General features: G+C 53.8%; 1 protein-coding gene across 1 annotated transcript in view; it reads left to right on the top strand.

Annotated features, from left to right (window-relative positions):
* The window catches only part of dnai3 (dynein axonemal intermediate chain 3), a 114,629-nt gene extending 92,362 nt beyond the window's left edge, over positions 1-22,267 (top strand). Inside the window, exons 21-22 of the mRNA XM_073062514.1 lie at positions 1,118-1,228; positions 21,641-22,267. Coding sequence (XP_072918615.1) covers positions 1,118-1,228; positions 21,641-21,769 — 240 coding nt within the window. The 3' untranslated portion in view covers positions 21,770-22,267. The remainder of the gene's footprint in view (positions 1-1,117; positions 1,229-21,640) is intronic.
* The last annotated feature ends 1,298 nt before the right edge of the window (positions 22,268-23,565 follow it).

The following is a 23,565-nucleotide window of genomic DNA, read 5'->3' as shown; positions in this document are numbered from 1 at the left end:
AGACAAATTCAGCTTGTATTCGCACCCCACCTGCTGAACAGCCAGGCAAGGAGTGACATTTGACGTGTCAATCCTCTTCCATCATTCTGTGCAATCCACCATTGTAGCTTCACTTCACACCAAATTCATCGCCTCAGATTGTCTGTTTCTATTCACAAAGAAAAATTACCTAGAAAGAACCTAGGTGTGGTACCTAGAGGCAGATATGTCAGGGACATTTAAGACACTTGGAAGTGAGAGAAATGGAGTGTTATGTGGGAAGGAACCTCCAAGGTGACCACAAGGTTGTCGTTGGGTTTGGAGGCTTGCATGCTTCAATGACCCAGAGAACGATGCTGGCTGGAGTCAGGACTTTATGCATTGGCTGTTGGTAGGGACACTCATGCCAAAAAGATCAAAGGGTAGAGGGCAGACTACGAGTGGTCCGCCAGTCCTACAGGTTCGGGGTATAGCTCAGAGATAAGAACCCTGACTGGTCAAACAAAATTGTGATGGAAACAGCAATGAAGAATCCTTCTCCATCCGAGTGCGACGGTATTCCTGAGTCTCCACCCGGGACTTGCATGGCTGACAGTAGTGAAAACTGAGAGGAAGCTACTGACATGATGAAGGAAGCCCTGAACACTGCCAGAGATGGAAGACCTTCGTTGCTGCCCTAAATACCAGCAGCATAATGGACAGTAAGTAAGTGGGAGGGAAGGGTTAGATTGATCTTAAGGTCAGCACAACACAGCTGAAGGGCCGGTACTGTTCTCTGTTCTATGATCAGGAGCATGACTAAAGGTAGAGAAGTCAGATGACCTTTATTTCCCACACATACAATGAAACGTGCAGTGAAATGTATTGTTTGCACAATGACCAGCGCCCTCTGAGGAAGTGCTGGAGGAAGCCTGCCAGCATCCAGCCCCAACGTAACAGCCCACAGCTTACTAACCCTGACCCATGTGCCTTTGGAATGTGGGAGGAAAGCCACGCAGTCACAGAGGAGAATGTGCTGACTCCTTACGGACAGCAGTGGGAATTGGTGCACTAAACGTACCTGATAAACGACGGTGTTTGCAGCAGTGAATTAACAAGGATGGAGGTCGGTCAGACTGATGCTCTCTGCCTTTTGCAGAAGTCCATTGTAGAAGGTTACTTCGAGAAAGAGGTGAAGCGACTCAATTACTTTGGAACAAGAAAACTACAAAGAACAGAAAAAATTGAAAAGGAAGATGAAAAGAAGCAGGTGAGTGAGGAGAGGTTCCTCTGGAGACACAAGAGAGCAGAGGTGCTGGGGTGTCCGGCGTCTGTGGGCGAGGGCAGGACAGTCAACGTTTTGAGTTGAGACCCTTCATCAGGACTGAAATATAGAGTGGGAATAGCCATTTTTAACAAGTTAAGGAGAAAGGGTGAGAAAAGCTGCCAAGTGATAGGTGGATCCAGGTGAGGAGGGGAGAGTGGGGATAGTGACAGAGACTGGGAGGTGATGGGTGGGTCCAGGTAGGAGGGTGATAGGAAGATGGAGGAGGGGAGAGTGGGGATAGTGACAGAGGCTGGGAGGTGATGGGTGGGTCCAGGTGAGGTGATGGACAGATGGAGGAGGGGAGAGTGGGGATAGTGACAGAGACTGGGAGGTGATGGGTGGGTCCAGGTAGGAGGGTGATAGGAAGATGGAGGAGGGGAGAGTGGGGTTAGTGACAGAGACTGGGAGGTGATGGGTGGATCCAGGTGAGGAGGGGAGAGTGGGGATAGTGACAGAGACTGGGAGGTGATGGGTGGGTCCAGGTGAGGAGGGGAGAGTGGGGATAGTGACAGAGACTGGGAGGTGATGGGTGGGTCCAGGTGAGGAGGGTGATGGACAGATGGAGGAGGGGAGAGTGGGGATAGTGACAGAGGCTGGGAGGTGATGGGTGGGTCCAGGTGAGGAGGGTGATGGACAGATGGAGGAGGGGAGAGTGGGGATAGTGACAGAGACTGGGAGGTGATGGGTGGATCCAGGTGAGGAGGGGAGAGTGGGGATAGTGACAGAGACTGGGAGGTGATGGGTGGGTCCAGGTGAGGAGGGGAGAGTGGGGATAGTGACAGAGACTGGGAGGTGATGGGTGGGTCCAGGTGAGGAGGGTGATGGACAGATGGAGGAGGGGAGAGTGGGGATAGTGACAGAGGCTGGGAGGTGATGGGTGGGTCCAGGTGAGGAGGGTGATGGACAGATGGAGGAGGGGAGAGTGGGGATAGTGACAGAGACTGGGAGGTGATGGGTGGGTCCAGGTGAGGAGGGGAGAGTGGGGATAGTGACAGAGGCTGGGAGGTGATGGGTGGGTCCAGGTGAGGAGGGGAGAGTGGGGATAGTGACAGAGACTGGGAGGTGATGGGTGGGTCCAGGTAGGAGGGTGATAGGAAGATGGAGGAGGGGAGAGTGGGGTTAGTGACAGAGGCTGGGAGGTGATGGGTGGGTCCAGGTGAGGAGGAGAGAGTGGGGATAGTGACAGAGACTGGGAGGTGATGGGTGGATCCAGGTGAGGAGGGGAGAGCGGGGATAGTGACAGAGACTGGAGGTGATGGGTGGGTCCGGGTGAGGAGGGGAGAGTGGGGATAGTGACAGAGACTGGGAGGTGATGGGTGGGTCCAGGTGAGGAGGGTGATGGACAGATGGAGGAGGGGAGAGTGGGGATAGTGACAGAGACTGGGAGGTGATGGGTGGGTCCAGGTGAGGAGGGTGATGGACAGATGGAGGAGGGGAGAGTGGGGATAGTGACAGAGACTGGGAGGTGATGGGTGGATCCAGGTGAGGAGGGGAGAGTGGGGATAGTGACAGAGACTGGGAGGTGATGGACAGATGGAGGAGGGGAGAGTGGGGATAGTGACAGAGGCTGGGAGGTGATGGGTGGGTCCAGGTGAGGAGGGTGATGGACAGATGGAGGAGGGGAGAGTGGGGATAGTGACAGAGACTGGGAGGTGATGGGTGGGTCCAGGTGAGGAGGGGAGAGTGGGGATAGTGACAGAGGCTGGGAGGTGATGGGTGGGTCCAGGTGAGGAGGGTGATGGACAGATGGAGGAGGGGAGAGTGGGGATAGTGACAGAGACTGGGAGGTGATGGGTGGATCCAGGTGAGGAGGGGAGAGTGGGGATAGTGACAGAGGCTGGGAGGTGATGGGTGGGTCCAGGTGAGGAGGGTGATGGACAGATGGAGGAGGGGAGAGTGGGGATAGTGACAGAGACTGGGAGGTGATGGGTGGGTCCAGGTGAGGAGGGGAGAGTGGGGATAGTGACAGAGGCTGGGAGGTGATGGGTGGGTCCAGGTGAGGAGGGTGATGGACAGATGGAGGAGGGGAGAGTGGGGATAGTGACAGAGGTTGGGAGGTGATGGGTGGGTCCAGGTGAGGAGGGGAGACTGGGGATAGTGACAGAGACTGGGAGGTGATGGGTGGGTCCAGGTGAGGAGGGTGATGGACAGATGGAGGAGGGGAGAGTGGGGATAGTGACAGAGGCTGGGAGGTGATGGGTGGATCCAGGTGAGGAGGGGAGAGTGGGGATAGTGACAGAGACTGGGAGGTGATGGGTGGGTCCAGGTGAGGAGGGGAGAGCGGGGATAGTGACAGAGACTGGGAGGTGATGGGTGGGTCCAGGTGAGGAGGGGAGAGTGGGGATAGTGACAGAGACTGGGAGGTGATGGGTGGGTTCAGGTGAGGAGGGTGATGGACAGATGGAGGAGGGGAGAGTGGGGATAGTGACAGAGACTGGGAGGTGATGGGTGGGTCCAGGTAGGAGGGTGATAGGAAGATGGAGGAGGGGAGAGTGGGGATAGTGACAGAGACTGGGAGGTGATGGGTGGGTCCAGGTGAGGAGGGGAGAGTGGGGAAAATGACAGAGACTGGGAGGTGATGGGTGGATCCAGGTGAGGAGGGTGATAGGAAGATGGAGGAAGGGAGAGTGGGGATAGTGACAGAGACTGGGAGGTGATGGGTGGGTCCAGGCGAGGAGGGTGATGGACAGATGGAGGAGGGGAGAGTGGGGATAGTGACAGAGACTGGGAGGTGATGGGTGGGTCCAGGTGAGGAGAGGAGAGCGGGGATAGTGACAGAGGCTGGGAGGTGATGGGTGGGTCCAGGTGAGGAGGGGAGAGCGGGGAAAGTGACAGAGGCTGGGAGGTGATGGGTGGGTCCAGGTGAGGAGGGGAGAGTGGGGATAGTGACAGAGACTGGGAGGTGATGGGTGGATCCAGGTGAGGAGAGGAGAGTGGGGAAAGTGACAGAGACTGGGAGGTGATGGGTGGGTCCAGGTGAGGAGTGATGGACAGATGGAGGAGGGGAGAGTGGGGATAGTGACAGAGGCTGGGAGGTGATGGGTGGGTCCAGGTGAGGAGGGTGATGGACAGATGGAGGAGGGGAGAGTGGGGATAGCGACAGAGACTGGGAGGTGATGGGTGGGTCCAGGTGAGGAGGGTGATGGACAGATGGAGGAGGGGAGAGTGGGGAAAGTGACAGAGGTTGGGAGGTGATGGGTGGGTCCAGGTGAGGAGTGATGGACAGATGGAGGAGGGGAGAGTGGGGATAGTGACAGAGACTGGGAGGTGATGGGTGGATCCAGGTGAGGAGGGGAGAGTGGGGATAGTGACAGAGACTGGGAGGTGATGGGTGGGTCCAGGTGAGGAGTGATGGACAGATGGAGGAGGGGAGAGTGGGGATAGTGACAGAGACTGGGAGGTGATGGACAGATGGAGGAGGGGAGAGTGGGGATAGTGACAGAGACTGGGAGGTGATGGACAGATGGAGGAGGGGAGAGTGGGGATAGTGACAGAGGCTGGGAGGTGATGGACAGATGGAGGAGGGGAGAGTGGGGATAGTGACAGAGACTGGGAGGTGATGGGTGGATCCAGGTGAGGAGGGGAGAGTGGGGATAGTGACAGAGACTGGGAGGTGATGGGTGGGTCCAGGTGAGGAGGGTGATGGACAGATGGAGGAGGGGAGAGTGGGGAAAGTGACAGAGACTGGGAGGTGATGGGTGGGTCCAGGTGAGGAGGGGAGAGTGGGGAAAGTGACAGAGACTGGGAGGTGATGGGTGGGTCCAGGTGAGGAGGGTGATGGACAGATGGAGGAGGGGAGAGTGGGGATAGTGACAGAGACTGGGAGGTGATGGGTGGGTCCAGGTGAGGAGGGGAGAGTGGGGATAGTGACAGAGACTGGGAGGTGATAGGTGGGTCCAGGTGAGGAGGGTGATGGACAGATGGAGGAGGGGAGAGTGGGGATAGTGACAGAGACTGGGAGGTGATGGGTGGGTCCAGGTGAGGAGGGTGATGGACAGATGGAGGAGGGGAGAGTGGGGAAAGTGACAGAGACTGGGAGGTGATGGGTGGATCCAGGTGAGGAGGGTGATGGGCAGAGGAGGGGAGAGTGGGGATAGTGACAGAGACTGGGAGGTGATGGGTGGGTTCAGGTGAGGAGGGTGATAGGAAGATGGAGGAGGGGAGAGTGGGGATAGTGACAGAGACTGGGAGGTGATGGGTGGGTCCAGGTGAGGAGGGGAGAGCGGGGATAGTGACAGAGACTGGGAGGTGATGGGTGGGTTCAGGTGAGGAGGGTGATAGGAAGATGGAGGAGGGGAGAGTGGGGATAGTGACAGAGACTGGGAGGTGATGGGTGGGTCCGGGTGAGGAGGGGAGAGTGGGGATAGTGACAGAGACTGGGAGGTGATGGGTGGGTCCGGGTGAGGAGGGGAGAGTGGGGATAGTGACAGAGACTGGGAGGTGATGGGTGGGTCCAGGTGAGGAGGGGAGAGTGGGGATAGTGACAGAGACTGGGAGGTGATGGGTGGATCCAGGTGAGGAGGGTGATAGGAAGATGGAGGAGGGGAGAGTGGGGATAGTGACAGAGACTGGGAGGTGATGGGTGGGTCCGGGTGAGGAGGGGAGAGTGGGGATAGTGACAGAGACTGGGAGGTGATGGGTGGGTCCAGGTGAGGAGAGGTGATTTACAGATGGAGGAGGGGAGAGTGGGGATAGTGACAGAGACTGGGAGGTGATGGGTGGATCCAGGTGAGGAGGGGAGAGTGGGGAAAGTGACAGAGGTTGGGAGGTGATGGGTGGGTCCGGGTGAGGAGGGGAGAGTGGGGATAGTGACAGAGGTTGGGAGGTGATGGGTGGGTCCGGGTGAGGAGGGGAGAGTGGGGATAGTGACAGAGACTGGGAGGTGATGGGTGGATCCAGGTGAGGAGGGGAGAGTGGGGATAGTGACAGAGGTTGGGAGGTGATGGGTGGGTCCGGGTGAGGAGGGGAGAGTGGGGATAGTGACAGAGACTGGGAGGTGATGGGTGGGTCCAGGTGAGGAGTGATGGACAGATGGAGGAGGGGAGAGTGGGGATAGTGACAGAGGCTGGGAGGTGATGGGTGGGTTCAGGTGAGGAGGGTGATGGACAGATGGAGGAGGGGAGAGTGGGGATAGTGACAGAGGCTGTGAGGTGATGGGTGGGTCCAGGTGAGGAGGGTGATGGACAGATGGAGGAGGGGAGAGTGGGGATAGTGACAGAGACTGGGAGGTGATGGGTGGATCCAGGTGAGGAGGGGAGAGTGGGGATAGTGACAGAGACTGGGAGGTGATGGGTGGATCCAGGTGAGGAGGGGAGAGTGGGGATAGTGACAGAGACTGGGAGGTGATGGGTGGATCCAGGTGAGGAGGGGAGAGTGGGGATAGTGACAGAGACTGGGAGGTGATGGGTGGGTCCAGGTGAGGAGTGATGGACAGATGGAGGAGGGGAGAGTGGGGATAGTGACAGAGGCTGGGAGGTGATGGGTGGGTCCAGGTGAGGAGGGTGATGGACAGATGGAGGAGGGGAGAGTGGGGATAGTGACAGAGACTGGGAGGTGATGGGTGGATCCAGGTGAGGAGGGTGATGGACAGATGGAGGAGGGGAGAGTGGGGATAGTGACAGAGACTGGGAGGTGATGGGTGGGTCCAGGTGAGGAGGGGAGAGTGGGGATAGTGACAGAGGCTGGGAGGTGATGGGTGGATCCAGGTGAGGAGAGGTGATTTACAGATGGAGGAGGGGAGACTGGGATAGTGACAGAGACTGGGAGGTGATGGGTGGGTCCAGGTGAGGAGGGTGATGGACAGATGGAGGAGGGGAGAGTGGGGATAGTGACAGAGGCTGGGAGGTGATGGGTGGGTCCAGGTGAGGAGAGGTGATAGGATGATGGAGGAGGGGAGAGTGGGGATAGTGACAGAGACTGGGAGGTGATGGGTGGGTCCAGGTGAGGAGGGGAGAGTGGGGAAAGTGACAGAGACTGGGAGGTGATGGGTGGGTCCAGGTGAGGAGGGTGATGGACAGATGGAGGAGGGGAGAGTGGGGATAGTGACAGAGACTGGGAGGTGATGGGTGGGTCCAGGTGAGGAGGGGAGAGTGGGGATAGTGACAGAGACTGGGAGGTGATAGGTGGGTCCAGGTGAGGAGGGTGATGGACAGATGGAGGAGGGGAGAGTGGGGATAGTGACAGAGACTGGGAGGTGATGGGTGGGTCCAGGTGAGGAGGGTGATGGACAGATGGAGGAGGGGAGAGTGGGGAAAGTGACAGAGACTGGGAGGTGATGGGTGGATCCAGGTGAGGAGGGTGATGGGCAGAGGAGGGGAGAGTGGGGATAGTGACAGAGACTGGGAGGTGATGGGTGGGTTCAGGTGAGGAGGGTGATAGGAAGATGGAGGAGGGGAGAGTGGGGATAGTGACAGAGACTGGGAGGTGATGGGTGGGTCCAGGTGAGGAGGGGAGAGCGGGGATAGTGACAGAGACTGGGAGGTGATGGGTGGGTTCAGGTGAGGAGGGTGATAGGAAGATGGAGGAGGGGAGAGTGGGGATAGTGACAGAGACTGGGAGGTGATGGGTGGGTCCGGGTGAGGAGGGGAGAGTGGGGATAGTGACAGAGACTGGGAGGTGATGGGTGGGTCCGGGTGAGGAGGGGAGAGTGGGGATAGTGACAGAGACTGGGAGGTGATGGGTGGGTCCAGGTGAGGAGGGGAGAGTGGGGATAGTGACAGAGACTGGGAGGTGATGGGTGGATCCAGGTGAGGAGGGTGATAGGAAGATGGAGGAGGGGAGAGTGGGGATAGTGACAGAGACTGGGAGGTGATGGGTGGGTCCGGGTGAGGAGGGGAGAGTGGGGATAGTGACAGAGGCTGGGAGGTGATGGGTGGATCCAGGTGAGGAGGGTGATTTACAGATGGAGGAGGGGAGAGTGGGGATAGTGACAGAGACTGGGAGGTGATGGGTGGATCCAGGTGAGGAGGGGAGAGTGGGGAAAGTGACAGAGGTTGGGAGGTGATGGGTGGGTCCGGGTGAGGAGGGGAGAGTGGGGATAGTGACAGAGGTTGGGAGGTGATGGGTGGGTCCGGGTGAGGAGGGGAGAGCGGGGATAGTGACAGAGGCTGGGAGGTGATGGGTGGGTCCAGGTGAGGAGGGGAGAGCGGGGATAGTGACAGAGGTTGGGAGGTGATGGGTGGGTCCGGGTGAGGAGGGGAGAGTGGGGATAGTGACAGAGACTGGGAGGTGATGGGTGGATCCAGGTGAGGAGGGGAGAGTGGGGATAGTGACAGAGGTTGGGAGGTGATGGGTGGGTCCGGGTGAGGAGGGGAGAGTGGGGATAGTGACAGAGACTGGGAGGTGATGGGTGGATCCAGGTGAGGAGGGGAGAGTGGGGATAGTGACAGAGGTTGGGAGGTGATGGGTGGGTCCGGGTGAGGAGGGGAGAGTGGGGATAGTGACAGAGACTGGGAGGTGATGGGTGGGTCCAGGTGAGGAGTGATGGACAGATGGAGGAGGGGAGAGTGGGGATAGTGACAGAGACTGGGAGGTGATGGGTGGATCCAGGTGAGGAGGGGAGAGTGGGGATAGTGACAGAGGTTGGGAGGTGATGGGTGGGTCCGGGTGAGGAGGGGAGAGTGGGGATAGTGACAGAGACTGGGAGGTGATGGGTGGGTCCAGGTGAGGAGTGATGGACAGATGGAGGAGGGGAGAGTGGGGATAGTGACAGAGGCTGGGAGGTGATGGGTGGGTTCAGGTGAGGAGGGTGATGGACAGATGGAGGAGGGGAGAGTGGGGATAGTGACAGAGGCTGGGAGGTGATGGGTGGGTCCAGGTGAGGAGGGTGATGGACAGATGGAGGAGGGGAGAGTGGGGATAGTGACAGAGACTGGGAGGTGATGGGTGGATCCAGGTGAGGAGGGGAGAGTGGGGATAGTGACAGAGACTGGGAGGTGATGGGTGGATCCAGGTGAGGAGGGGAGAGTGGGGATAGTGACAGAGACTGGGAGGTGATGGGTGGATCCAGGTGAGGAGGGGAGAGTGGGGATAGTGACAGAGACTGGGAGGTGATGGGTGGGTCCAGGTGAGGAGTGATGGACAGATGGAGGAGGGGAGAGTGGGGATAGTGACAGAGGCTGGGAGGTGATGGGTGGGTCCAGGTGAGGAGGGTGATGGACAGATGGAGGAGGGGAGAGTGGGGATAGTGACAGAGACTGGGAGGTGATGGGTGGATCCAGGTGAGGAGGGTGATGGACAGATGGAGGAGGGGAGAGTGGGGATAGTGACAGAGACTGGGAGGTGATGGGTGGGTCCAGGTGAGGAGGGGAGAGTGGGGATAGTGACAGAGGCTGGGAGGTGATGGGTGGATCCAGGTGAGGAGAGGTGATTTACAGATGGAGGAGGGGAGACTGGGATAGTGACAGAGACTGGGAGGTGATGGGTGGGTCCAGGTGAGGAGGGTGATGGACAGATGGAGGAGGGGAGAGTGGGGATAGTGACAGAGGCTGGGAGGTGATGGGTGGGTCCAGGTGAGGAGAGGTGATAGGATGATGGAGGAGGGGAGAGTGGGGATAGTGACAGAGACTGGGAGGTGATGGGTGGGTCCAGGTGAGGAGGGGAGAGTGGGGATAGTGACAGAGGCTGGGAGGTGATGGGTGGATCCAGGTGAGGAGGGGAGAGTGGGGATAGTGACAGAGACTGGGAGGTGATGGGTGGATCCAGGTGAGGAGGGTGATGGACAGATGGAGGAGGGGAGAGTGGGGAGTGGGGATAGTGACAGAGGCTGGGAGGTGATGGGTGGATCCAGGTGAGGAGGGGAGAGTGGGGATAGTGACAGAGACTGGGAGGTGATGGGTGGATCCAGGTGAGGAGGGTGATGGACAGATGGAGGAGGGGAGAGTGGGGATAGTGACAGAGACTGGGAGGTGATGGGTGGATCCAGGTGAGGAGGGTGATGGACAGATGGAGGAGGGGAGAGTGGGGAGTGGGGATAGTGACAGAGGCTGGGAGGTGATGGGTGGATCCAGGTGAGGAGGGGAGAGTGGGGATAGTGACAGAGACTGGGAGGTGATGGGTGGATCCACGTGAGGAGGGTGATGGACAGATGGAGGAGGGGAGAGTGGGGATAGTGACAGAGACTGGGAGGTGATGGGTGGGTCCAGGTGAGGAGGGGAGAGTGGGGATAGTGACAGAGACTGGGAGGTGATGGGTGGGTCCAGGTGAGGAGGGGAGAGTGGGGATAGTGACAGAGACTGGGAGGTGATGGGTGGATCCACGTGAGGAGGGTGATGGACAGATGGAGGAGGGGAGAGTGGGGATAGTGACAGAGACTGGGAGGTGATGGGTGGGTCCAGGTGAGGAGGGGAGAGTGGGGATAGTGACAGAGACTGGGAGGTGATGGGTGGGTCCAGGTGAGGAGGGGAGAGTGGGGATAGTGACAGAGACTGGGAGGTGATGGGTGGATCCAGGTGAGGAGGGTGATAGGAAGATGGAGGAGGGGAGAGTGGGGATAGTGACAGAGACTGGGAGGTGATGGGTGGATCCAGGTGAGGAGGGTGATAGGAAGATGGAGGAGGGGAGAGTGGGGATAGTGACAGAGACTGGGAGGTGATGGGTGGATCCAGGTGAGGAGGGTGATGGACAGATGGAGGAGGGGAGAGTGGGGATAGTGACAGAGACTGGGAGGTGATGGGTGGATCCAGGTGAGGAGGGTGATGGACAGATGGAGGAGGGGAGAGTGGGGAGTGGGGATAGTGACAGAGGCTGGGAGGTGATGGGTGGGTCCAGGTGAGGAGGGGAGAGTGGGGATAGTGACAGAGGCTGGGAGGTGATGGGTGGATCCAGGTGAGGAGGGGAGAGTGGGGATAGTGACAGAGACTGGGAGGTGATGGGTGGATCCAGGTGAGGAGGGTGATGGACAGATGGAGGAGGGGAGAGTGGGGAGTGGGGATAGTGACAGAGGCTGGGAGGTGATGGGTGGATCCAGGTGAGGAGGGGAGAGTGGGGATAGTGACAGAGGCTGGGAGGTGATGGGTGGATCCACGTGAGGAGGGTGATGGACAGATGGAGGAGGGGAGAGTGGGGATAGTGACAGAGACTGGGAGGTGATGGGTGGGTCCAGGTGAGGAGGGGAGAGTGGGGATAGTGACAGAGACTGGGAGGTGATGGGTGGGTCCAGGTGAGGAGGGTGATGGACAGATGGAGGAGGGGAGAGTGGGGATAGTGACAGAGACTGGGAGGTGATGGGTGGATCCAGGTGAGGAGGGTGATAGGAAGATGGAGGAGGGGAGAGTGGGGATAGTGACAGAGACTGGGAGGTGATGGGTGGATCCAGGTGAGGAGGGTGATGGACAGATGGAGGAGGGGAGAGTGGGGATAGTGACAGAGACTGGGAGGTGATGGGTGGATCCAGGTGAGGAGGGTGATGGACAGATGGAGGAGGGGAGAGTGGGGAGTGGGGATAGTGACAGAGGCTGGGAGGTGATGGGTGGATCCAGGTGAGGAGGGTGATGGACAGATGGAGGAGGGGAGAGTGGGGATAGTGACAGAGACTGGGAGGTGATGGGTGGGTCCAGGTGAGGAGGGTGATGGACAGATGGAGGAGGGGAGAGTGGGGATAGTGACAGAGGCTGGGAGGTGATGGGTGGATCCACGTGAGGAGGGTGATGGACAGATGGAGGAGGGGAGAGTGGGGATAGTGACAGAGACTGGGAGGTGATGGGTGGGTCCAGGTGAGGAGGGTGATGGACAGATGGAGGAGGGGAGAGTGGGGATAGTGACAGAGACTGGGAGGTGATGGGTGGGTCCAGGTGAGGAGGGGAGAGTGGGGATAGTGACAGAGACTGGGAGGTGATGGGTGGGTCCAGGTGAGGAGGGGAGAGTGGGGATAGTGACAGAGGCTGGGAGGTGATGGGTGGGTCCAGGTGAGGAGAGGAGAGCGGGGATAGTGACAGAGGCTGGGAGGGGATGGGTGGGTCCAGGTGAGGAGAGGAGAGCGGGGATAGTGACAGAGGCTGGGAGGTGATGGGTGGGTCCAGGTGAGGAGGGGAGAGTGGGGATAGTGACAGAGACTGGGAGGTGATGGGTGGGTCCAGGTGAGGAGAGGAGAGCGGGGATAGTGACAGAGGCTGGGAGGTGATGGGTGGGTCCAGGTGAGGAGAGGTGATGGACAGATGGAGGAGGGGAGAGTGGGGATAGTGACAGAGGCTGGGAGGTGATGGGTGGGTCCAGGTGAGGTGATGGACAGATGGAGGAGGGGAGAGTGGGGATAGTGACAGAGGCTGGAAGGTGATGGGTGGGTCCAGGTGAGGAGGGGAGAGTGGGGATAGTGACAGAGACTGGGAGGTGATGGGTGGGTTCAGGTGAGGAGGGTGATGGACAGATGGAGGAGGGGAGAGTGGGGATAGTGACAGAGGCTGGGAGGTGATGGGTGGATCCAGGTGAGGAGGGGAGAGTGGGGATAGTGACAGAGACTGGGAGGTGATGGGTGGGTCCAGGTGAGGAGGGGAGAGCGGGGATAGTGACAGAGACTGGGAGGTGATGGGTGGGTCCAGGTGAGGAGGGGAGAGTGGGGATAGTGACAGAGACTGGGAGGTGATGGGTGGGTTCAGGTGAGGAGGGTGATGGACAGATGGAGGAGGGGAGAGTGGGGATAGTGACAGAGACTGGGAGGTGATGGGTGGGTCCAGGTAGGAGGGTGATAGGAAGATGGAGGAGGGGAGAGTGGGGATAGTGACAGAGACTGGGAGGTGATGGGTGGGTCCAGGTGAGGAGGGGAGAGTGGGGATAGTGACAGAGGCTGGGAGGTGATGGGTGGGTTCAGGTGAGGAGGGTGATGGACAGATGGAGGAGGGGAGAGTGGGGATAGTGACAGAGGCTGGGAGGTGATGGGTGGATCCAGGTGAGGAGGGGAGAGTGGGGATAGTGACAGAGACTGGGAGGTGATGGGTGGGTCCAGGTGAGGAGGGGAGAGTGGGGATAGTGACAGAGACTGGGAGGTGATGGGTGGGTCCGGGTGAGGAGGGGAGAGTGGGGATAGTGACAGAGACTGGGAGGTGATGGGTGGGTCCAGGTGAGGAGGGTGATGGACAGATGGAGGAGGGGAGAGTGGGGATAGTGACAGAGACTGGGAGGTGATGGGTGGATCCAGGTGAGGAGGGGAGAATGGGGATAGTGACAGAGACTGGGAGGTGATGGGTGGGTCCAGGTGAGGAGGGTGATGGACAGATGGAGGAGGGGAGAGTGGGGATAGTGACAGAGGCTGGGAGGTGATGGGTGGGTCCAGGTGAGGAGGGTGATGGACAGATGGAGGAGGGGAGAGTGGGGATAGTGACAGAGGCTGGGAGGTGATGGGTGGGTTCAGGTGAGGAGGGTGATGGACAGATGGAGGAGGGGAGAGTGGGGATAGTGACAGAGGCTGGGAGGTGATGGGTGGGTCCAGGTGAGGAGGGGAGAGTGGGGAAAGTGACAGAGGCTGGGAGGTGATGGGTGGGTCCAGGTGAGGAGGGGAGAGTGGGGATAGTGACAGAGACTGGGAGGTGATGGGTGGGTTCAGGTGAGGAGGGTGATGGACAGATGGAGGAGGGGAGAGTGGGGATAGTGACAGAGGCTGGGAGGTGATGGGTGGGTCCAGGTGAGGAGGGGAGAGTGGGGATAGTGACAGAGACTGGGAGGTGATGGGTGGGTCCAGGTGAGGAGAGGTGATAGGAAGATGGAGGAGGGGAGAGTGGGGATAGTGACAGAGACTGGGGGTGATGGGTGGGTTCAGGTGAGGAGGGTGATGGACAGATGGAGGAGGGGAGAGTGATGATAGTGACAGAGGCTGGGAGGTGATGGGTGGGTTCAGGTGAGGAGGGTGATGGACAGATGGAGGAGGGGAGAGTGGGGTTAGTGACAGAGACTGGGAGGTGATGGGCGGGTCCAGGTGAGGAGGGTGATGGACAGATGGAGGAGGGGAGAGTGGGGATAGTGACAGAGGCTGGGAGGTGATGGGTGGGTCCAGGTGAGGAGGGTGATGGACAGATGGAGGAGGGGAGAGTGGGGATAGTGACAGAGGCTGGGAGGTGATGGGTGGGTTCAGGTGAGGAGGGTGATGGACAGATGGAGGAGGGGAGAGTGGGGATAGTGACAGAGGCTGGGAGGTGATGGGTGGGTCCAGGTGAGGAGGGGAGAGTGGGGAAAGTGACAGAGGCTGGGAGGTGATGGGTGGGTCCAGGTGAGGAGGGGAGAGTGGGGATAGTGACAGAGACTGGGAGGTGATGGGTGGGTTCAGGTGAGGAGGGTGATGGACAGATGGAGGAGGGGAGAGTGGGGATAGTGACAGAGGCTGGGAGGTGATGGGTGGGTCCAGGTGAGGAGGGGAGAGTGGGGATAGTGACAGAGACTGGGAGGTGATGGGTGGGTCCAGGTGAGGAGGGGAGAGTGGGGATAGTGACAGAGACTGGGAGGTGATGGGTGGGTCCAGGTGAGGAGAGGTGATAGGAAGATGGAGGAGGGGAGAGTGGGGATAGTGACAGAGACTGGGGGTGATGGGTGGGTTCAGGTGAGGAGGGTGATGGACAGATGGAGGAGGGGAGAGTGATGATAGTGACAGAGGCTGGGAGGTGATGGGTGGGTTCAGGTGAGGAGGGTGATGGACAGATGGAGGAGGGGAGAGTGGGGATAGTGACAGAGGCTGGGAGGTGATGGGTGGGTCCAGGTGAGGAGGGTGATGGACAGATGGAGGAGGGGAGAGTGGGGATAGTGACAGAGGCTGGGAGGTGATGGGTGGGTCCAGGTGAGGAGGGTGATGGACAGATGGAGGAGGGGAGAGTGGGGATAGTGACAGAGACTGGGGGTGATGGGTGGATCCAGGTGAGGAGGGGAGAGTGGGGATAGTGACAGAGACTGGGAGGTGATGGGTGGGTTCAGGTGAGGAGGGTGATGGACAGATGGAGGAGGGGAGAGTGGGGATAGTGACAGAGACTGGGGGTGATGGGTGGGTTCAGGTGAGGAGGGTGATGGACAGATGGAGGAGGGGAGAGTGGGGATAGTGACAGAGGCTGGGAGGTGATGGGTGGGTCCAGGTGAGGAGGGGAGAGTGGGGATAGTGACAGAGACTGGGAGGTGATAGGTGGATCCAGGTGAGGAGGGGAGAGTGGGGATAGTGACAGAGGCTGGGAGGTGATGGGTGGATCCAGGTGAGGAGGGTGATAGGAAGATGGAGGAGGGGAGAGTGGGGATAGTGACAGAGGCTGGGAGGTGACAAAGGGCCACAGATAGTGGGATCTGACAGGACAGGAGGATGGAGCATTGAGCAGAGGGAAGGAGGTGGAGAAGGCAGTTGGGACCAGTGGGAGCAGTGAATCCATTGGAATGTGATGAGTAGATAGTGTTGAGGAGAATGAAAAAAACAGGATAACGGGGTTCAGAATTGGTGTAGGAGGATCAGGGTGGGTAAGGAAGGCTGAGAAAGAGGTTAGAGGGGAGTGAGTTACCTGAAATTGGAGGTATAAGGCATAATGATTTATTTAACTTCATGTAATTTCTCCACATTGTCGCTCCTCTCTTTCTCCATTCTGGCTCCCCCTCACCCCTTTTCTTCTCCTCACCTATCCATTACCTCCCTCAGGTTCTCCTCCTCCTTCCTCTTCTATCTTCACTCTCCTTTCCTATCAAATTCCTCCTTCTTCAGCCCTTTGCCTTTTCCACATATCACCCTCCAGTTTTTTACTTCATCTCCCCCCCACCCAAGCACCACCCCCATCTCATTTGGTCTCACCTATCACCTGCCAGCTTGTCCACCTTTCCCTCAACCCCTCTCCCATCTTCTCATTCTGGCTTCTTCCCCATTCCTTTCCCAATCTGGTGAAGGGTCTCAGCCTGAAATATCGACTCCTCTCCATAGATACAGCATGACTTGCTCTCGGTCACGCAACTTCGACTTCTTTGGAAACATCCATCCGCAGAACCTCTTGTGTTGATGTTGTGGACCTGTTCCTTTCTCGGTCACACAACTTCGACTTCTTTCGAAACATCCATCCGCAGAACCTCTTGTGTTGATGTTGTGGACCTGTTCCTTTCTCAGTCACACAACTTCGACTTCTTTCAAAACATTCAGATCTGGCAGACTGTGGAATGTCACATCTGTTTTCCTTCGAAGTTCCAGACAGCCAGGTATTAAGACGCCAGTAACTCACCCTCAGAGTGAGTGCAGCAGCTCAGTGGGTAATTATGGGTCTGCTAATGAAATACTTCCTCCATGAAAATCTTTATGAGGAATCTGCAAATATTTAAGCCCCAGACTGAAAAAAGTCTATAAGATGTTGAAGCAGAATTAGCCCATTTGCCATCGAGTCTGCTTTGCCATTCCATCACGGCTGGTTTACTATCTCTCTCAGCCTCACTCTGCTGCCTTGTCCCCATAACCTCTATCAGCCTCTGCTTTAAATATACCCAATGACTTGGCCTCCACAGCTGTCTGTGACAATGAATTCCATAGATTCACCACCCTCTGGCTAAAGAAATTCCTCTCCAACCCTGTTTCAAAGGGATGTCACTCTATTTTGATGCTGTGCCCTCTGGTCCTAAACCCACCCACTGTAGGAAACATCCTGTTTGTGTCTTCTCTGTTTAGGCCTTTCAATATTCAATATATTTAAATAAGATCCCCTCTCATTCTTGTAAACTCCAGTGATTACAGCGCTGAAGTCATCAAATGCTCCTCATACATTAAACCAGACATTCCCAGGATCATTTGTGTGAGCCTCCTCTAGACTCTCTCCAATGCCAGCACATCCTTTCTTAGATAAGGGGCCCAAAACTCTAAGTACAGTCTGCCCAATACTTTATAAAGCCTCAACATTACATCCTTGCTCTAATATTCTTGTCCTCTTGAAACGAATGCTAACGTTGCATTGCCTTCCTCACCACTGACTCAACCTGCAAATTAACCTTTAAGGAATTCTGCACAAGGACTCCCAAGTCCCTTTGCCATTCTGATTTCTGAACTTGCTTCCTGTTTAGAAAACAATCTATGCCTTTATTCCTTCTACCAAAGTACATGACCACACACTTCCCTGCAATGTAACATTGTATTAGTTAGATATGGCCCTTGTGGTTAAAGGGATCGGGGGTATGGAGAGAAAGCAGGTACAGGGTTCTGAGTTGGATGATCAGCCATGATCATACTGAATGACGGTGCAGGCTCAAAGGGCCGAATGGCCTACTCCTGCATCTATTTTTTATGTTTCTATGTATTCCACGATGCATTTTGTCCACTCTCCCATCCGTCTAAGCCATTCTGCAGACTCCCTGTTTTCTCAACAGTACCGGCCCCTCCACCTATCTCTCTATCATTCACAAATTTGGCCACAAAGCCATCAATTCCATCATCCACGTGTAACATGAAAGAAGCAGTCCCAGTACTGATGCCTGCAGAACCCTGCTTTTCAATGGCCAGTATAGTTCAAACTAAATGTATTATTGAAGTACGTATATGTCATCATATGCAAGAGAAGAGAGCATGGCCTAGAAGGTGGAGGTCCCTGATGATGGATTTCCTGTGACAGTGCTTGGTGCAGATATGCTCAATGGTGGGGAAGGCTTTATTTCCATTCTCTGGCTCCTGCCCGTCAGCGATCCATGCTAGTATGTTCCTGTAATGCCATGGGATCTTATCTTGTTAAGCACGTGTGTCACCCTGTCAAAGGCCTTCTGAAAATTCAAATACAAAACATCCACTGACTCTCCTTAGTCTATCCGGGCTGGTATTTTCTTAAAGAATTCCAACACATTTGTCAGGCAAGGTTCCCATTAAGGAGAGAGTGCCTATTTTATCACGAGCTTCCAACACCCACCTACTTCATCACAGGACAATTTACAATGACCTACTAACCAATACGTCTTTGAACTGTGGGAGGAAAGCAAATCTTTAAAAAGAGATGACATAGGATGGAAGATGTAGAATCCTTGTGGGTAGAGTTTAAAAAACAGCAGGGTTAAAATACCCTTATTGGAGTTATGGGAGTTATATACAGGAGTCCAAACAGTAGCCAGGATGTGGGCTATATATTACAAAAGGAGATAGAAAGGGCATGTAAAAAGGGCAATGTTGTGATAGTCATGGGGAATTTCAATATGCAGGAAGATTGAGAAAATCAGATTGCCGCTAGATCCCAAGGCAGAGATTTTATAGGATGCCTATGAGATGGCTTTTTAGAGCAGTTTATGGTTGAGTATTCTAGGGGATCAACCATTCTGGATTAGGTTTTGCGCAATAAACCAGAATTGATTAGAGAGCTTAAGTTAAAGGCTTAAGAAAGCTTAGGAAGCAATGATCATAATATGACAGAATTCACCCTGCCCTTTGAGAAAGAGAAGCTAAAGTCAAATGATCAGGACACGGGAGAAAAGAGAATTATAGAGACATGAGGAAGGAGCTGGCCAAGGTTGATTGAAAGGGGACTCTAGCAGGGATGACAGCAGAGCAGCAATGGCTGAGGTTTCTGGGAGCAATTCAGAAGGGCAGGATAGATTCATTCCAACAAAGAAATTGAATTCTAAAGGCAAGATGACACACTGTGGCTGACAAGGGAAGTCAAAGTGAGAGTAGATATGGGATTGTTGGAAAATGACACTGGAGAGGTAGAAATGGGGAACAAGGAAATTGTTGATTAATTAAGTAAGTATTTTGCATCAGTCTTCACTATGGAAGACACTAGCAGTACACTAGAAGTTCAAGAGTGTCAGAGGGCAGAAGTGAGTGTAGTTGCTATTACTCGGGAAAAGGTGCTTGAGAAGCTGACAGTTCTGAAGGTAGATAAGTCACTTGAACCAGATGGTCTACAACCCAGTGTTCTAAAAGAGGTAGCTGAAGAGATCATGGAGGGATTAGTGGTAATCATTCAGGAATCACTAGATTTTGGAATGGTTCTGGAGTACATGAAAATTACAAATGTTGCTCCACTTTTAAAGAAGGGAGTGAGGCAGAAGAAAGAAACTCAAAGGCCAGTTAGCCTGATTTTAGTGGTTGGGAAGGTATTGGAGTCAATTATTAAGGATGGGGTTTCAGGGTACTTGGAGGCACATGGTAAAATAGGCCATAGTCAACATGGTTTCCTCAAGGGAAATCCTTGCCTGACAAATCGCTTGGAATTCTCTGAAGAAATAACCAGCAGGATAGACAAAGGAGGGTTGGTGGATGCTTTGTACTTGGATTTTCAGAAGGTCTTTGACAAGGTGCCACACATGGCTGCCCATGATATTACAGAAAAGATGCTAACAAGGATAGAGCTTTTGCTGATTGCCGGGATGCAAAGAGTGGGAATAATGGAAGTCTTTTTTGATTGGCTGACAGTGACTAGTGATGATCTGCAGAGGTTAGAGTTGGGACCACTTCTTTTTACATTGTACATCAATTATTTTGATGGTGGAATTCAAGGATTTGTAAGAAAGTTTGCAGACAATGCAAAGATTGAGGAAGGGGCAGATAGTGTTGAGGAAGCAGGGATTCTGCAGAAGAACTTGGACAGATTAGGAGAATGGGCAAAGTGGCAGATGTGTCATGAAGTAAATGGCCATGCACTTTGGTAGCTCAAAGGAAGCACAGACTCTTTTCTAAACGGGAAGAAACAGGAAGAGGTTCCAATGACACATTTATAGGATGCAAAATTGGGCTGAGAAGTGGCAGATGGTTCATTTTGGTAGGTCAAAAATGATGGCAGACTATAGTATTAATGGTAAGACTCTTGGCAGTGTGGAGGATCAGAGAGATCTTGGGATCTGAGTCCAGAGGACGCTCAAAGCTGCTATGCAGGTTGACTCTGTGGTGAAGAAAGCATATGGTGTATTGGCTTTCATCATCATGGGATTGAGTTTAAGAGCTGAGAGGTAATGTTGCAGCTATATAGGACCCTGGTCAGACCCACTTGGAGTACTGTGCTCTGTTCTGGTCACCTCACTACAGGAAGGATATGGAAACCATAGAAGGGGTGCAGAGGATATGTATAAGGATGTTGCCTGGATTGGGTAGCATGCCTTATGAGAATAGGTTGAGTGAACTCGGCCTTTTCTCCTTGGAGCAACGGAGGATGAGAGGTGTCCTGATAGAGGTGTATAAGATAATGAGAGGCATTGATCATATGGATAGTCAGAGACTTTTCCCCAGGGCTGAAATGGCTAGCATGAGAGGGCATAGTTTTAAGGTGCTTGGAGTAGGTACAGAGGAGATGTCAGGAGTAAGGTTTTTATGCAGAGAGTGGTGAGTGCGTGGAATGGGCTGCCGGGGGCGGTGTTGGAGGCGGAAATGATAGGATCTTTTAAGAGACTCCTGGATGGCTACATGGAGCTTAGAAAAGTAGAGGGCTATGGGTAACCCTAGGTAATTTCTAAGGTAAGGACATGTTCAGCACAGCTTTGTGGGCTGAAGAGCCTGTATTGTGCTGTATGTTTCTATGTTTCTATGTTTCTAAAATTCTGAGTTGCAAAGTGACTTGGGAGTCTTCATGCAGGTTGAGTCAGTGGTGAAGAAGGTAAATACAATGTTAACATTAATTTCAAGTGCACTAGAATATGAAAGGAAAGATGTAATGCTGAGGCTTTATATGGCACTGGTGAGGCCTCACTTTTGGAGTATTGTGAGCAGTTTTGGGCCGCTTATTTAAGAAAGGACGTAGAAAGTGTTCAGAAGGAGTTCACAAGATTGATTCCAGGAATGAAAAGCTTTTTGTATGAGAAACTATTGATGGCTGTGGCCTTTAGACACTGCAACTTGGAAGAATTAAGAGGGATCTCATTGAAATCTGTCGAATGCTGAAAGGCCTAGATAGAGTACATGTGGAGAGGATATTTCCTATGCTGGGTGAGTCTAAGACTAGAGGAATAGAGGAATGCCAATTTAGAATAGAGATGTGGAGGAATTTCCTTGCCCAAAGGTGGTTAATCTGTGGAATTTGTTGCAAGGTCATTGGATGTTGTGAAGGTGGAGGTTGATAAGTTCTTGTTCAGTCAGGGCATGCAAGGCTACGGGGAAATGGCAGAGAATGGAGTTGAGAGAGAAATGGATCAGCCATTGATAAAATGGCGAGGCAGGCTCAATGGACCGAATGGCCTAAAACCATTCCTCTGTCTTCTGGAAACCGGCACACCCAGAGGAAACCCACATGTACACGGGAAGATGCATAGAAACCTTCCTACCAAGAACACTGGAATTGAACTCCGAACACTGACGCCCTGAGCTGTAACAGTGGCGCGCTGACTGCTACGTTACCGTGGCACCCCCCGTTGATCAGATTAACTGCCTGGGGGAAGAATCCTTTGAGATGGCATCAAGTTTTTGAATGTTTTGTCATTGAAATGGAATATAAAAGGCTTTAACAACACTCTGTTGTATTTTAGGCTGCCTCGGATGTCGAGGCAAAGAAAACAGAACAAATTGAGGAAGAAATGAAGAAGGAATATTCCATGTATCTAAATGAGGAGAAGAAAGCCATCTTTGCCCAACTTGGAAAGACTGATAATCTTTGAACCTCTATATTTTGTGATTAAAAAATAAAATTTGGTAATGTTAAATCTAGGTATTTAAGAAACCTCAGCAACTGAGTCCAACTGTTATCAGCATCAACAGATCTGTGCACTTATAGAGTCATAGACCTGTATTTGACTTCCCATAGAGCCCTTAGAGAGACTGTGTGTACAGGAGTAGACCATAAGCTATAGGAGCAGAATTAGACCACTTAGCCCATCATTTCCACCATTTCATCATGCCTGATCCATTTTTCCTCTCAGCCCCAGTCTCCTGCCTTCTCCCTGTATCTCTTCACAACCTGACCAATCAAGAATGTATCAACTTCTGCCTTAAATATACGCCAAAAACTTGGCCTCCACAGCCACCTGTGGCAATGAATTCCACAGATTCACCACCCTCTGGCTAAAGAAATTCCTCCTCATCTCCATAGACTCATAGACAAAGTTCAAAGCAAATTTATTATCGAAAAATAAAATTTGATAAGATAAAAGACTGTTGATTCTAGGTATGTAAGAAACCTCAGCAAATGAGTCACCATACACAGCCTAGAGATTCATTTTCATATGGACATTCACAGTAAAGATAAAGATACACAGCAGATCAACGGAAGACCACACCCAACAGCATGGACAGACAACCAATGTGCAAAAGACAACAAATTCTAAATACAAAAAGAGAAAAAGTAGTAAGAAGATGGCACCATGGGCCACATCCTCCAGACGGTTCATTTAACTACTCCTTTCACTTCTTTTATGTCTTTCTCTTTCAAATATGGTTCTGTTACTGTTAGAGCAAGTGCGTTTCGCTGGTGTGTTTTTGGGCTGATTGAGCAATCTGGGGCTCTGCTGTCTCCGAGGGTCTTCCGTGAGGCTTTGAGTAAAGTGTGCAGCCTCAAGGCCAAAAAACCTGAAAATGGGCATGAACCAAAGATGGACTACACTTCTCACCAATCTCATCTGTAGGGTGCCAAGGAAGATGGAAATCATCGAGCCTACCGCAGAAAGTGAGTGGGTGCCAGAGGAAGGTGTCTCATGTGATGGTCTCTCTTTCTCTCTCTCTTGCTCACTGTTCCCAACAGACTGTCCCTGCGTTCAAATGGTCACTCTCTCTCTCAATGCAGTCGGAGGATGGTACCAGAGCTCTGTGTCGTTGGCAAGGTATAACCGAAGCGGTTTGGACTGGACTCTGTAGTTGATGTTATAGATAGATAGATAGATAGATAGATAGATACTTTATTCATCCCCATGGGGAAATTCAATTTTTTTTCCAATGTCCCATACACTTGTTGTAGCAAAACTGATTACATACAATACTTAACTCAGTAAAAAATATGATATGCATCTAAATCACTATCTCAAAAAGCATTAATAATAGCTTTTAAAAAGTTCTTAAGTCCTGGCAGTTGAATTGTAAAGCCTAATGGCATTGGGGAGTATTGACCTCTTCATCCTGTCTGAGGAGCATTGCATCGATAGTAACCTGTCGCTGAAACTGCTTCTCTGTCTCTGGATGGTGCTATGTAGAGGATGTTCAGAGTTTTCCATAATTGACCGTAGCCTACTCAGCGCCCTTCGCTCAGCTACCGATGTTAAACTCTCCAGTACTTTGCCCACGACAGAGCCCGCCTTCCTTACCAGCTTATTAAGACGTGAGGCGTCCCTCTTCTTAATGCTTCCTCCCCAACACGCCACCACAAAGAAGAGGGCGCTCTCCACAACTGACCTATAGAACATCTTCAGCATCTCACTACAGACATTGAATGACGCCAACCTTCTAAGGAAGTACAGTCGACTCT

The sequence above is a fragment of the Hemitrygon akajei genome, chromosome 12 (assembly GCF_048418815.1).
Source record: "Hemitrygon akajei chromosome 12, sHemAka1.3, whole genome shotgun sequence".
Lineage (NCBI taxonomy): Eukaryota > Metazoa > Chordata > Chondrichthyes > Myliobatiformes > Dasyatidae > Hemitrygon > Hemitrygon akajei.
Note: the sequence above shows the minus strand (reverse complement) of the source record. Positions and strands in the feature narration are given on the sequence as shown.